General features: G+C 56.6%; 1 protein-coding gene across 1 annotated transcript in view; it reads right to left on the reverse strand.

The window, feature by feature from the left end:
- Window positions 1-12,903, reverse strand: part of LAD1 (ladinin 1) — a 17,792-nt gene that overhangs the window by 2,317 nt on the left and 2,572 nt on the right. The window contains exons 2-6 of the mRNA XM_006155472.3: window positions 7,039-7,176; window positions 3,797-4,692; window positions 3,198-3,334; window positions 1,933-1,976; window positions 48-111 (exon numbers count right to left, since the gene is read on the reverse strand). Coding sequence (XP_006155534.1) covers window positions 48-111; window positions 1,933-1,976; window positions 3,198-3,334; window positions 3,797-4,692; window positions 7,039-7,176 — 1,279 coding nt within the window. The remainder of the gene's footprint in view (window positions 1-47; window positions 112-1,932; window positions 1,977-3,197; window positions 3,335-3,796; window positions 4,693-7,038; window positions 7,177-12,903) is intronic.

A 12,903-nucleotide genomic window follows, 5' to 3' on the forward strand; every position in this document is an offset into this window, starting at 1 on the left:
CGCCGTGCAGGCAGCAGGCCGCCCGCCGCTCTAGAAGGGCCCCTCACCTGGATGGCCGTGTGGTATCGCTCCAGCTTCTCTCCTAGCTTGACTGGGAGCCTCACGCTGGCACTGCAGGACGGAAAGGCAGGGCGGCAGGCCAGCTGAGCCCCGGCCCCAGCACACCCCACCATCTGCGTGGAGGGCACGGCCTCCCTTACAGAGCAGACTGCACCGACTCGAGGAAGAGAATGGACTCCAGGATTTCCCCCACTCCCAGGAAATATGCCATAGGACGCCCCCAGGATGAAGCACCTTCTACTCCTTCCCAGGTCATCCTGTCCCCTGCACCTCAACGCCTCCAGAATCTGCCCCTTTCTCCTCGCCACACCTGCACTCACCTCCCACCCTGCCGGCCACCTGTCCGGCCACCTGCGCTCTCCACTGCCACAGGGCTGCTCCTACCACCAATAAACCCAGTCCTGTCCTCCAGCTCAGGCCCCGCGGGCCACAGGACAGGGACCAAACTCCTGGCACAGCCAACAAAGCTCTGGTGACCAGGTCGTCCCTCCTCCTGATGCCAGCGCTGCACCCCTACCCTCTGCCACGTACCAGCCTCCTGTCACCCCATATTTTCACCAGGCCTTTGACATGCTGTTCCCTCTGACAATATCATTCCTGGGGGCCAGCAGGTGAGGGGGGTTGGGGCACTGGATTCCCACAGGGCTGACCATAGTTCACATTCCAGACCTGGTGGCTGGAAACTCACGCTGGGTATTGTGCATGCATGCCCAAAATCCCAAGAGAAAAGTGGAGAAAGAATTGCATGGCCAGCCCCCCCCCCCCCAGGGCGTTTTTTATTTGTCCTTTTGTTGTTTTTCATTTATACCGCAAAAATAAAAAAAAAAAAAAAAAAAAAGCCATTTCCGGGACTAGGCTGTGGAACAGTGCTAACATAACTGGGCCCCACAGGAAAGGTCCAGGGTTCACATCCCAGGACCTCCTGAACAGCCTGGCTGGGGGTGGATCACAGTGCACAGACCTTTGTGGGGGTGCCTGTCTCTACCTCATGGAAAAAACGAACTTATAAAGAAATGACTTCTGTAAATGCCATTCTCCCAGTGAACCACCTGGAGCTCTCCCACTAGTTCAAGCCCCAATGAAGGTCGTTACCTTCCCAGCTCTGGCAGGCTGAGCTGCGGCTGCCACTACTGAGCAGAGCCGGGGGTCAGCTGCCTCTCCCTGCACCTCTCCCGGGGTCTCGCTTAATGGCTCATGCAGACTGCTCAAGGCAGTGGCTGTCCGATCCATCTTTGTCCTCCACCCTCCCTCCTCGTCCTCCACCCTCCCCATCCTCCATTCTCCTCGTCCTTCACCCTTGTCCTCTATCCTCCCTCCTCGTTCTCCACCCTCCTCTTCCTTCATCCTCATCTTCCACCTTCCTCATCCTCCATCCTCCCTCATCATCCTCCATCCTCCTCATCCTCTATCCCTAACCGCCCCCCAGGCCTCAGTAACACTTAAGAGCAGATGAACCGGCATGAGTGGGTGCACTTCCTCAGGCATACGCCCAACTGCTGTTCAGATCTGATTTCTGTTTTTCCTCAGTGCCAACATTCTGGAGAGTGGTGGGGTACCCGTAAAATGCAGATTCCAGGCCCACCCCAGACCTGCTGAAGCAGAGGTCTGTTCATGGTCTCCCCTGGGAAGCCCTCCCCTTCTTCCCATCCCTGCCTCCTCCCAGCTCTCCCTGATCCCTCCCTCCCTATTCCATGTCACCCAGCCTTGTCCCTCCTGCTAACCCGTCGCCCTCCCAGATCTGGGGCCCTGGGCAAGGACTGCGCCTGCCCACCCCATGTGCCCTGTGGCACAGGACGCCATGAAGAGGGCAGGCAGAAGACACAGGCCAGACGTGACCCGACAGGAGACAGCTGAGGTCACCAGGCCTCGCACCTACGGGTCAAGGTGGTTTCGGAGTTGTCCTTCCTGGGGCTCATCTGGAGAGAGAAGGCAAAGCGTTGGTCAGCGGGACCCCAGGGAGACGTGCTCACCCTCAAGGGAGGGGCCGAGCTCTTAGGACCCTTCCCCTCCTTGGGACCTCCTGCCCCTCCACTGCTCAACTCCTGACCAGACTGCGTGGCCGGGGCCAGCCAGTGGTGCAGTGGGTAGGGCGGCCGGACCCCACGAGGCCAACAGTGTGGCCTGCCTCAGACCTGGGCGTCTGGAAAACACTCCGGGTGCATGTGCATCCCTAAAATCCCGAGACGAGATGGAGAAGGGATTGTGGCCTGGCCTTCCCCCTTGGGGGGTGATTTCTCACACCTTCTCCCCACCCCCCACATCTCTGTCTCTCTCCCCACACTCCCTATAGCAAAAAGAAAAAGGCAAAAAGAAATATGCGGCCAAGCCTTCATTACTGGCCCTGGTCTTATCTAGGAAACGCCTGTCCCTACCTGCCAGGCTGGGTTGATGCCCTTCCTCGGGCCTCCTTCCCGGGGCACCTGTAAACACCTGTTTCTCGCCTCCCCACTGCCCGCAAGCCGTGTGGGGCACCGTCACAGCCTCCTTCCCACCTGGCCCTGGTCTTATCTAGGAAACGCCTGTCCCTACCTGCCAGGCTGGGTTGATGCCCTTCCTCGGGCCTCCTTCCCGGGGCACCTGTAAACACCTGTTTCTCGCCTCCCCACTGCCCGCAAGCCTCTTTCCCACCTTGTGGGCCTGGTACACATTACACATGACGTGTAATCAGTCAGGGAACGACTTAGTGAGCAGTGAGCACAGGCACTAAGAAAAGTGCTGGGGCAGGCGACACGAGACTCCCATCCACAGCCTTGGCACCTTGTGGCAGGGGCAGGGCAGAGTGCAGGAGGACAGCCCACTGTCAGGCCCTACCCTCCAGGGCACACCTCCCAGGGAGGACTGGGAGGGCAGGTGTGGGCTCCTGCGGTACAGCGGTACAGCGTCCCCATGTGCCCTCCTCCTGCAGCTCTGGCCTTCCCCACTAGGGGGTGCTGCCCATGCTTATTTCACCATCTCCTAGGCCATTAGCCTGCCCTCTGCTTAACAGCCTTGTCTGTTTGGGGCCTCCTCTGGGAATCCCCAAGCTCTCATCCAGAGGCTCTTCCTGCCGTCTAAACCAAGGCTCCTAGGACATTGCTGACGCTGGCTTCCTGGGTCTGCCCTCCAGTGGACCAGGATAAGGGTGCTCGGACTCTCACCCGGAAGGAGATGGTCCGGGGGCTGGAGCGTTTGAGGGAGCTGCTGTAGGTGCTCTGGGTGGGCGAAAGCATGTCCTCCTCGTCCTTGCTGCCGGGAATTTTCACCTGGACCGGGAGGGGGGTGTCGTACAAGAGGTCTAGGGTCCTACCCAGGCCCAGGTAGGCCCTAGCCCAGGCTGCCCTGGGGATGTGGCCCGGTTCACCCCAGGTGCTGCAGGAAGACACAGAGTGTGAGACTGTCCTGTGCTTTCCTCTCCTGCCTCCCCCATCTGCCATGGAGTGGCTGGTGGGCATGGTCCCCTGGACTGAAGGCAAAGCTTTCTAGAGGAGCTCTGGAAGGACCTGAGGCTTCCCGAGAGTCTGCAGGGTCCTGGCTGAGGATGAAGTCAGGGTACCAGGGGCTCCCCGCTGCCAGCTAGTGGCCCCTTACGCAGCCATGGCCCCCCTCTGTCAGGGTGGTGTCCCTATTCTGACGGCCAGAAGCAGGCAGAGAGGAGGGACTGCTAAGGCCTGCCTGAAGGGGAGGGGACAGGAGGCATGAAGGAGCCAGAGGTCACCTGGGCAGGACTGAGTGGGGAAAGGACAGGACCACGGCCCACCTGGAGTGTCACAGGCGGCAGCCGGAGGGTCCGAGGGCCCCCGCTCTGCCGGGGATGGTGGGCTCTTTTCAAGGAGGGCCTTTCCTCTCTGCTCCTTGGTGGCAGCCTGGCTACCTCTCGAGGACAGCTGTTCCTGGGCCCAGGGCTGCCCTGGGCCTGCTGCCTTCTTTGGGACCAGCTTTGCATCTGCGGCTGGGGCTTTCTCTGAGCCCAGCGACTTCTCAAACAGGGATGCCTTCTCAGACACCAGCCTCCTCTCCGAGCCCGCGGGTCTCGCTGGGGCTGGCATCTTCTCTGAGACACTTGCTTTTCCTAGAGCCGACTTCTCTGACACAGTGGTCGTCTCAGGTGCTGGTGACTTCTCAGGGACGTCTGGTTTTGCTGGAACCGACCGCTCTGAGCCGTCTCCCTTGTCTGACACTGCTGTCTTCTCGGCCTGGGCTGTCTTCTCTGCGGCCCGCGCCTTCTCAGAGACAGAGGCCTTCTCTGAGCTCAGTCTCCTCTCAGGTGTGGCCATCTTCTCTGGCACAGATTTCTCCGAGGCTGACGTCTTCCCTAGAACCCCTTTCTTCCCCGCTCCTGGCTCCTTGCTGGCCACTTTCTCCTCCTCCTGGACCCACGGGCCTCGCTGCTCCCGGCTCAGCCTCCGACGAGGGGTGGGCCCCAGATCCTTCTTGGGCACCAGGGGCTGCTGTGTGGCCTGCTCAGGGCCCGAGCTGTCCCTTCCCTCCTCTGCCTCCAGCCTCTCCCTGACGGGGGCCGGAGCAGCCTCTTCCACCCGCCGCCTCTGCCTCCGTTCCTGCCGTGACCGGAGCATGGCCTGGAAGTCCTCGTCCTCATCTTTGGTGGCTGAGGATGGCGTCTTGGGCACCTCTGCTTCCTCCACACTCGGCAGCCTGAGTCGGAGATGGGAGAGGGGGCGGGAGGAGGGATGAGAGGGTGGCCGTGGTGGGAGAAGGTGGGTGTACACGGCTAATGGACTAGTGAGGAAGCCAGCCCCACCTCCCCACCTGCGCTTTCATCCACTCTATGCCCTGGGCTTCCCAGCATATAAACAAAACACGCTTCGCATGTGCAAAGCCTTACGTGCTTCTAACATTCATAAGCCCTGTGAGGACCGCCCCTCCCGTGCTCAAGCAAATCAGCAAACACTGCTTTTTTTTTTTTTTTTTTTTAGAGGTTTTTCACTATAGGGCACGTGCGCTCGCCAGACAGAGAGAGACAGAGAGACAGAAAGCGAGAAATCACCCCCCAGGGGGGATGGTCATGCTGCAACCCTTCTCCATTCTCCTCTCAGGATCTTGGGCACGCACGCACACGCGCCCGGCATGAGTTTTAAGCCACCGGGTCCAGGATGTGAACCATGGTCGACTACGTGGGAATCCAGCGACATCGCCATTACGCTAACTGCTGGTCCCAGCAAACACTGCTCTATACGGGCCAGGACTTGTGTGGGCCACTGGGGGTCAAGACGGATCAATGCAGGCCCTGTTCCTTAGCACGTAGATCGAGACTAGAGGTTTCCAGGGGCTTGTCAAAGGTCACATCGCTTATGGGGGAGCCGGGAGACCCCGAGGCTTCATATGCACCTTCCCACACTCCCACCGTCATGTGCTGCAGCTGGGACTGGGTGCAGCCCCAGGGCACATAGTCTGTTCTCTCTTCTCCGGGAGACGAGAGAACGAGAGCAACAGCGAGTGTTTGTCCACAGCCCGTAGCGCTTGGCCTCCTTCCTCACCCTCTCTCTGGGATCTCGGGCAAGTTGACTTACTGCCTGAGGCTCTGTTTCCCAATCTGCAGACCGGACTTGCTCAAAAGTCAAAGGACACTCATCCCATGAGGGTGCCCAGCACAGCATGGCACATGGGCGGGATTCAGTAAGTGTCAGGCCTGTCTCTTGCTGTCCCTCAGGACCCCAAAATCTAGATGGCAAGTCCAGCCCTCTGTTCCTCCCCTCAGAAGCAAATTACGGGTCCAGCCCTGGGACACAGTGGTACCACGCCACTCAAGATAGGCTGGATCCTACATGGCGACTACCATTCAAACAGCAGGCTCGGCTGGCCTGCTATTGCCCTAGCCTAGGGGCATGGGCAAGTGCCCAAGATCTGACAGGCCAGAAGGCCCATGGGAGGGGTCAGAACCAAGCCCTGTGGAGGACGCTGCTCTCTCACTCACACTCTCTGTCTCTCTCTGGTAAGCACATGTGCCCTGTAGCAAATTAAAATAATAACAATTAATAAAATTAAATAAATATATATATATTTTTAAAGAATAATGGGATCAGATATGCGGCATGGTGATTAAGGCAGCTGGATTCCACTGGCCAGCTCTGCCGTTTGTGCTGGACCTGACAACCTGAAAAACACACCAGGTGTGTGTGCGCGCACGCCCCAAATCCTGAGAGAATGGAGAAGTGTAGCATCCCCGACCACGGGGTAATTTCTGACTTTCTCGCTCTCTGTCTCTCTCCAGTGAGCACACATGCCCTATAGCAAAAACTGAAAGAAAAAAGAAAAGAATTATGGGGCCAGCTGGTGGTGTGGTGGTTGGGGTGGCTGGATCCCAGTGGCTGACTGTGTGGTTCGAGTCCTGGACCCAGCGGCTTGGGAAGCACACCAGGCATGTGTGTGCATGCCCAAGATCCCAAGAAGGGGGAAATGAGGAGAGGGAATTGTGGTGTGGCCATCCCCTGGGGGCTGCTTCTCGCTTTCTCTCTCCCACTCCTATCCTCCTCAAGCGCATCTGCCCTATGGCAAAATTTTTTAAATAAAAAAATAAAAAAGAATTGTGCAGGATCAGGGCCAGAAGGAGGCTGCCTGACTTCATGGAAAGCGTGGAAATCACGTACCCTTAGGTACGTGATCGCCGCGACTCACCCAAATACCCTGACCCAGTTTCTCCCACCGTGCACTTGGGAGCATCGCCACCCAAATACCCTGACCCAGTTTCTCCCACTGTGCACTTGGGTAGCAACACCAGGGACGAGGACTGCATGAGCTATGTCTGTAAAACGTCCAGCGAGGTACTGGCTCATGGGTGGTTGCAGACATCGGCATGACGAGGTGAGCCCTGACAGGTCCGGGGAAAGTGGGGAACCGCAAGCTCGTCCTCACCCCCTCAGCCTCATTCCCCGTGCTTCAACTCCCAGCACGCCAAACAGGCTGCCCCTTGTGAGGCGGCTAAGTCCATCCTGTCACCTGGGATGGGAATGCGACTCCTGGCCCTCACCCCGACCCAAGCACCTCTCAGCAGCCGGCCGGTCTCCATTCTGGGTCAGGCTGGGAGCCTCGTCGTCGGTGGTGGAGCTGAGGTTGCGGTGCCGACGCCTGCGCTCGCGCTCCTGCTCTTCCTTGTCCTCCAAGGTCCACTGGCGGGTCAGGCTGTGGGGACACGGGGTGGTGAGCGCAGACAGGGGAGACCAGGTCCCTTCCCAAGCCAGCTTTCGTGGCCGTAGAGCACCTGCAATGCTGCTGGTCTGAACACAGACGTCCTGGATTTCAAAGGCCCCGCATGAAGAACGGAACGTAAAACCTCTCATTAGGGACTGTACATACCCATGGCCAGCCGTGGGCTAGTGGCTAAAGCGAGCCAGATCCCACACGGTTGACCACGGTTCAAATCTCAACCCTGGCAGCTTAAAAAACACACCAGGCACGTGTGCGTGCCCAACACTCTGACAGGATGGGATAATGGTGGACAAGGGATGGCAACATGACCGCACCCCACTGGAAGATGCTTTCTTTCACTTTCCCTCTATTTCTCTGTCTCTCAGACAAGCACATATGCCCTCAGGCAATTAACGAACCAGCACATGGCGTAATGGTTACGTGGCTGGACTCCCACAGAGTTGACTGCAGTTAGAACGCCATTTGAATGCCGGACCCAGCGGCTTAAAACTCACACCAGGTGTGTGTGGATGGGAGCCCAAAACCCCAAAAGGAGAACAGAGGAGCAGGGATTGCAGCATGGCCATCCCCCCAGGGGGTGACTTCTCACTTTCTGTCTCTCTGGTGAGTGCACGAGCCCTACTGCAAAAATATCTCTCAAAAAAAATTATGTCGGGCCAGGCAGTGGCTTTGTTGTAATACAGCTGAGCCCACATGGGAGAGGTCTTGAGTTTGAGTCCCAACCCAAGACCACCCTGAGTAGGACAAGAGTTCACGTGTGGGCCCTAAGATTGAGGTAGGTCACGGCGTGGTAACCCTGTCGGGGCACGTGACTATTTCTCTTATGGAAGGAATAAATTAATAAACCTTCAAAAAAAGAATTGTGTATATTGATTACATGCTGAAATGATCCTATTTGGATATACTGCGTTAAATGAGGCACAGTATCAAAATTAATTTTGCCTCATGTCTATTGCGTTTCTTCAAAAGCCCCCGGGTTTTGAGTCCACCCAGGGGTTCTCTGCCTCGGTACTGCTGTCCTCTTGTCTGGCTGACTCTGTCTGTAGGACTGTCTAGACCACAGGATGAGGGGCACCACCCCGGCCCCGAACTGCTAGATGGCAGGAGCATCATCCCCAAGTGGGACGATCAGAAACGTCTCTCAATATTGCCAAATGTCTCTGGGGGGGTAAAACCACCCAAGTGACAACCGCTGGGTTGGACTTTGCCCTGGAGTCTGGGGTGGGCCTCTGGGGCCGCCCCCACTTTCCCCAGAGACTAGGAACAGGGGAGCTGGGTGTGGCACTGCTTCCAGGAAGCAGGTGACCTCGGCAGGCTTCTATCTCATCTGGCCTCCACCTTAGATAACATCTCTCCAAGGACACTCACAGAGAAACTTCCTCAGCTACTCCTGTGGAATTTCTTAGCTATGAGGAGGGACTTCGGTTTGGCTCCAGTTGTGCTGGAAAGGCCCCAGGGAGTGTGATGTGATAGGATTTCTTCCTTGGTTTTTTTGTTTTTGTTTTGTTCTTGACACTTTTGTCATAGGGTGTGTGAGGAAGAAGACAGAGACTGAGGAAGTGAGAAATCGCCCCAGGGAGATGGCCACACTGCAATCCCTTCTTCATTCTCCTCTTGGGACTTGAGCATGCACGTGGCCCCAGAATCTTTATTTTTCAATCTCTCTGGCTGCAGTAAGGAAAAAGAACTGAAGGAGGAAGGGGTGGAGGGACACACGAGGACCCACTGGGATGCCTGCAAAGGCCGGGGCAGCCATGCCGCTTGCTGGTGGTGGCAGGGGGTGGGCACGTGAGGAATTTGGACATGTTTGAAGACACAGCCAACAGGGTTTGCTGATGGACTGGATGTGGGTGGGGTGGGATGAGCTGGGGGGAAAGAAGAATCAGGAGAATTCGCCGACTTCCTGACTTCTGGCCTGAGCAACTGCGAGTACTGACACTAGCGAGATCGGAGAGGCCGGGTGGAAGGAGGTTGTTGGGGACAGAGCGGAATGAAGAGTTTTGTCTGCGACTTGTTCAGGAGAAAAATAAACAATGAAGAGCAGAGATTCAGACACTGCAACTGCGGAGACCATGGAGACCAGGGGGAGGCCGGGACGGGGTGTTGGTGTGGACAAAGGACCAGGGACCTCTTCAGTGCTACTGTGAGGACCGGGAAGCCAGGATGAGCAGGGAGCACAGAGGGGCCTGGGTCCCCAGAAGGAGCAGCTGGGTGGGTAGGCCAGAGCCTGCTGGACTGGTGAGGGGTGGACAGAACCAAGAAAGCACAATCGGTGACTGTCAACAACTCTTTTGAGACATTTTACTAAGAAAAGCAAATAAAACGGAACAGTTAGCTAGAGAAAGATGGGGGCCCAAAGAATGCTTTGTAGAACTGAGGCATATTTACATAAATACACAAATCTTAAGTTGTGCCGTTTTTTTTAAAGATAATCAAATGAAAAGTAGGGAGGGTCTAAGAGTTTGAAAAGAAAGTGACATGCGATTGTTCTAGTGCCAGCTCCATGGCCTGGTGGTTAAGGCAGCTGGACCCCACACGGCTAACTATGCGATTGGAGTACCCAGAGCCAGCAGCTGGAGAAACACGCCAGGTACATGTATGTGTGCTCTCAAAATCCCAAACGGAGGGGGAGGTGGGGGAGGGATTACAACGTGACCCTGTCCCATGGTGGGTGCTTTCTCCTCTCCTCTCTGGCAAGCACACGCACCTTCTAGCAACAAAAAAGAAGAAACTGGGGCCCGGCAGCTGGCGTGGTGGTTGAAGGTGCTAGATTCCCACATGGCCAACCATGGTTCGAGTCCTGGACCTGGTTGGTGGCTTGCTTTCTCCCTTTCTCTCTCTGGTCAAATTAAAAAATAATAATATAAGTAAATAATTCTTCAAAAGAAAGAAGAAGAAGAAACTGTCTGGAATGCGAACACACCCACAGGACAGGTCTTTTCTTCCGTGTCCAGCACGGTGCCGGGCATGCAGTGGGAACTGGCCGATGCAGGACCTGCGAGTGGATACCAGCTCTCAGGAGTGGGGGCCCTCCTCCTCCCTGTGAATCAAAACCCCTCCACCTGATACAGAAGACCAGAAAGAGGGGGTGAATCCTGAGACCCCCCCGAGGCGAGCTGTCCAGCTCCCTGCCTAGGAAAAGGTGAGGACCTGACCACCATCCCACAGGAAACGGGCCACCTTTGGAGAACCTTCTAGAGCCCGCAGGGTAATTCTCGGTGAAAATCTCAGTTCCTCCAGCATCGGTCACACTTCCATTCCACTTCTGAGGACATAGATAAGTGCCCCAGTCAAAGTCCCCCGACAGGGCTTGACCACAGAACTGAACCGAGATTCCCCTGGGCCTTCGCCTGACCCCAGGGTTCAGTAATGGCGGTGACCACTCCTCACCCACTTTGCAGGAACTGCCGTTCTCTGATGTGCCAAGCTCCGACGCCCACCTCCCCCGCTCCCCTTATTCAGACCCAGAAGCAGCAACTGCTACAGCACGTCCCAAGACCATGTCTGCAGCTCCCCAGCTCTGGTGCACCCCTGCCCCCATCCATATGGGAACAGCCCTGCCAGCGCTGAGGCCCAAAGCTGGGGTGCAAGCTGGGGGAAAGTGACCACACCCACAGCTGGGCTGGGATGGAGCCTCGGGGATTCCTAGGTCCTGAGCAACCAGATTCCCACAGCCCACAGTGAAGCGTCGCGTTTGTTACTCCCCGATGGGGCCCGATGTGGTGAGTGAACTGTCAGAGCTTGGTCTCCTCGGAAATGACTCACTCTCCTGGCCAGGCCCAGCCCTGAGGGGTCTCCAGGGCAGAGCTGCAGGAGGTGGGGCCCAGGTGTCTCCAAGCTTTACACCTAGACCCCACAGCTCACCCAAAGTGCTGCTCAGGAATTCTGAGTGGCCTTTGACCCAACAGCCTGGCAAAACTGAGTCCCTTCACCACCACCGCCCCACCTGGGGAGAAATGTTATCTCCAACAAGCAAAGAGTCACTGGCCTATGAAGACCAGGAAATGAACAGAAGGGAAAGGGCAAAGGTCAGTCCCTAGCAGGGACCTCAGCAGTGCCGCTGTGAAACCCCAATAATAAATACAGGCTATAAGCAGAGCCGGGCATTGATTGAATACAGTGAATAATAGAAGTCCGTCAGAAAAGGCATGAGGGAGGAAGCGAGAACACTAACCCAGAAGGCTCGCTGCGCTGCCAGGCGCTCCTCCAGGGTTTCACAGGCCACGTGGGCCAAGTAGTGTCATTCCCATTTTGCATAGAAGGAAACTGAGGCTCAGGGAGGTTGATGACTGTCTCAAGAACACACAGCGAATTAAGAAGAGGAGCCAAGATTCCAGCCTAGGCCAGCCTCTCTAAAGTTCATGCCCTTCCACTAGAGCAAAGGCCAGAAAACGCTGCCCTGGGAAGGCTGGCCCTAAACATGGTGGGGCCACACCTTCTTGGAAGCCCTAGAACTGAACATTCAAAGGGACAAGGGTCCTAGGAGGGCTTGTGCAGTTGTGGGGTTCCCCACGCCAGGACAGAGGTTTGGGGAAACCCAGTGGTCAAAATGTCATTGACCTTCAAGCCCTGGGTGGAACCCACAGTCTCCAACAGCTGGGGAATCCCAGCCACTCTCATCAGCTGATGCCACAGCCCTGGGTGGCTGCCCCGCACCCCTCCCTCTCTATAACCCTTTTCCCCTCTCCCTGCCTCTATCTGGGCCTCCTTACCGGGGGCCATCCCCCCACCCCTGACTTCACAAGCTGCCATCCTTTGGAAGTTCAGGCCCTCTTTTTTCTCTTAAAAAGTCCTGGGGCTGGCAGGTGGTGTGGTGGTTAAGGAGGCTGGACTCCCACATGGCTGACTGTGGTCAGACCAGGCAGCTTGCTTTCCCACTTTCCTTCTCTCTCTCTCTCTCACTCTGTCCCTCTCTGGTCAAATTAAAATAAATAAAAAAATAAAGTTAAATAAAATAATTATTTTAAAAAATAATAAATAAATAAATAAATAAATTTAAAAGTCCTGAAAGCCAGTGTGTCCTGTTGCCCCTTGGAGAGCTTGTTCCGCCCTCTCTCCAGAGGCTTCTCTCCCTGAAGTCTCACTTCCACTCCTCTGCAGCAGCTGTAGCAGGGGTGTAAGTGCGCTGGTTGCTACGTGCTCCACTCAGCAGTAGAACCTGTTTTCCAAACTGACTCACAAATAGGAGCCCCTTAAAGGGCAGGCCAAGGCTCAGCTGCTCTGGTTAAAGAAGGCAGAGGGCACGAGGCTGCCCCAGAAGCCTTTAGTGTAACTCTGGGGCTCAAGGAGCCGAGTTTGCAAATCCTGGGGCCAGGGAGAACAATGAAGGGTGCTCAAGCCTGGCCATGACCTTGGGCCAGTCTCTGCCCCCACCCCAGCTGGGGCAAGCCTCAGACTCCCCTTCCTCATAATAAAGGTCACTGTGGGTGGTCGCTGAGGTCCCTGCCAGCCCTGATGGTCCAGGGAGAGGAGTCAGGGAGAGCCCAGGGGGTGCTTGGAAGTGAGAAGGCTGCTCAAGGCCCAGGTGGGGAAATGATTAACCACTCACTGCTCAGTCCTGGCACTGTCAGCTCCACCCCTCACCCCCCGCAGGCAGGCCTGGCCCGGCCTCACCCATCACCAGGCCAGCCCGGGGAGAAAAGGACAAGTCTACTGACCACCCCGCCAACCTGATCCCACCAGCAGCACCACAGGGCTGCA

The sequence above is a fragment of the Tupaia chinensis genome, unplaced genomic scaffold (assembly GCF_000334495.1).
Source record: "Tupaia chinensis unplaced genomic scaffold, TupChi_1.0 Scaffold000453_2, whole genome shotgun sequence".
NCBI classification, from domain to species: Eukaryota; Metazoa; Chordata; class Mammalia; order Scandentia; family Tupaiidae; genus Tupaia; species Tupaia belangeri.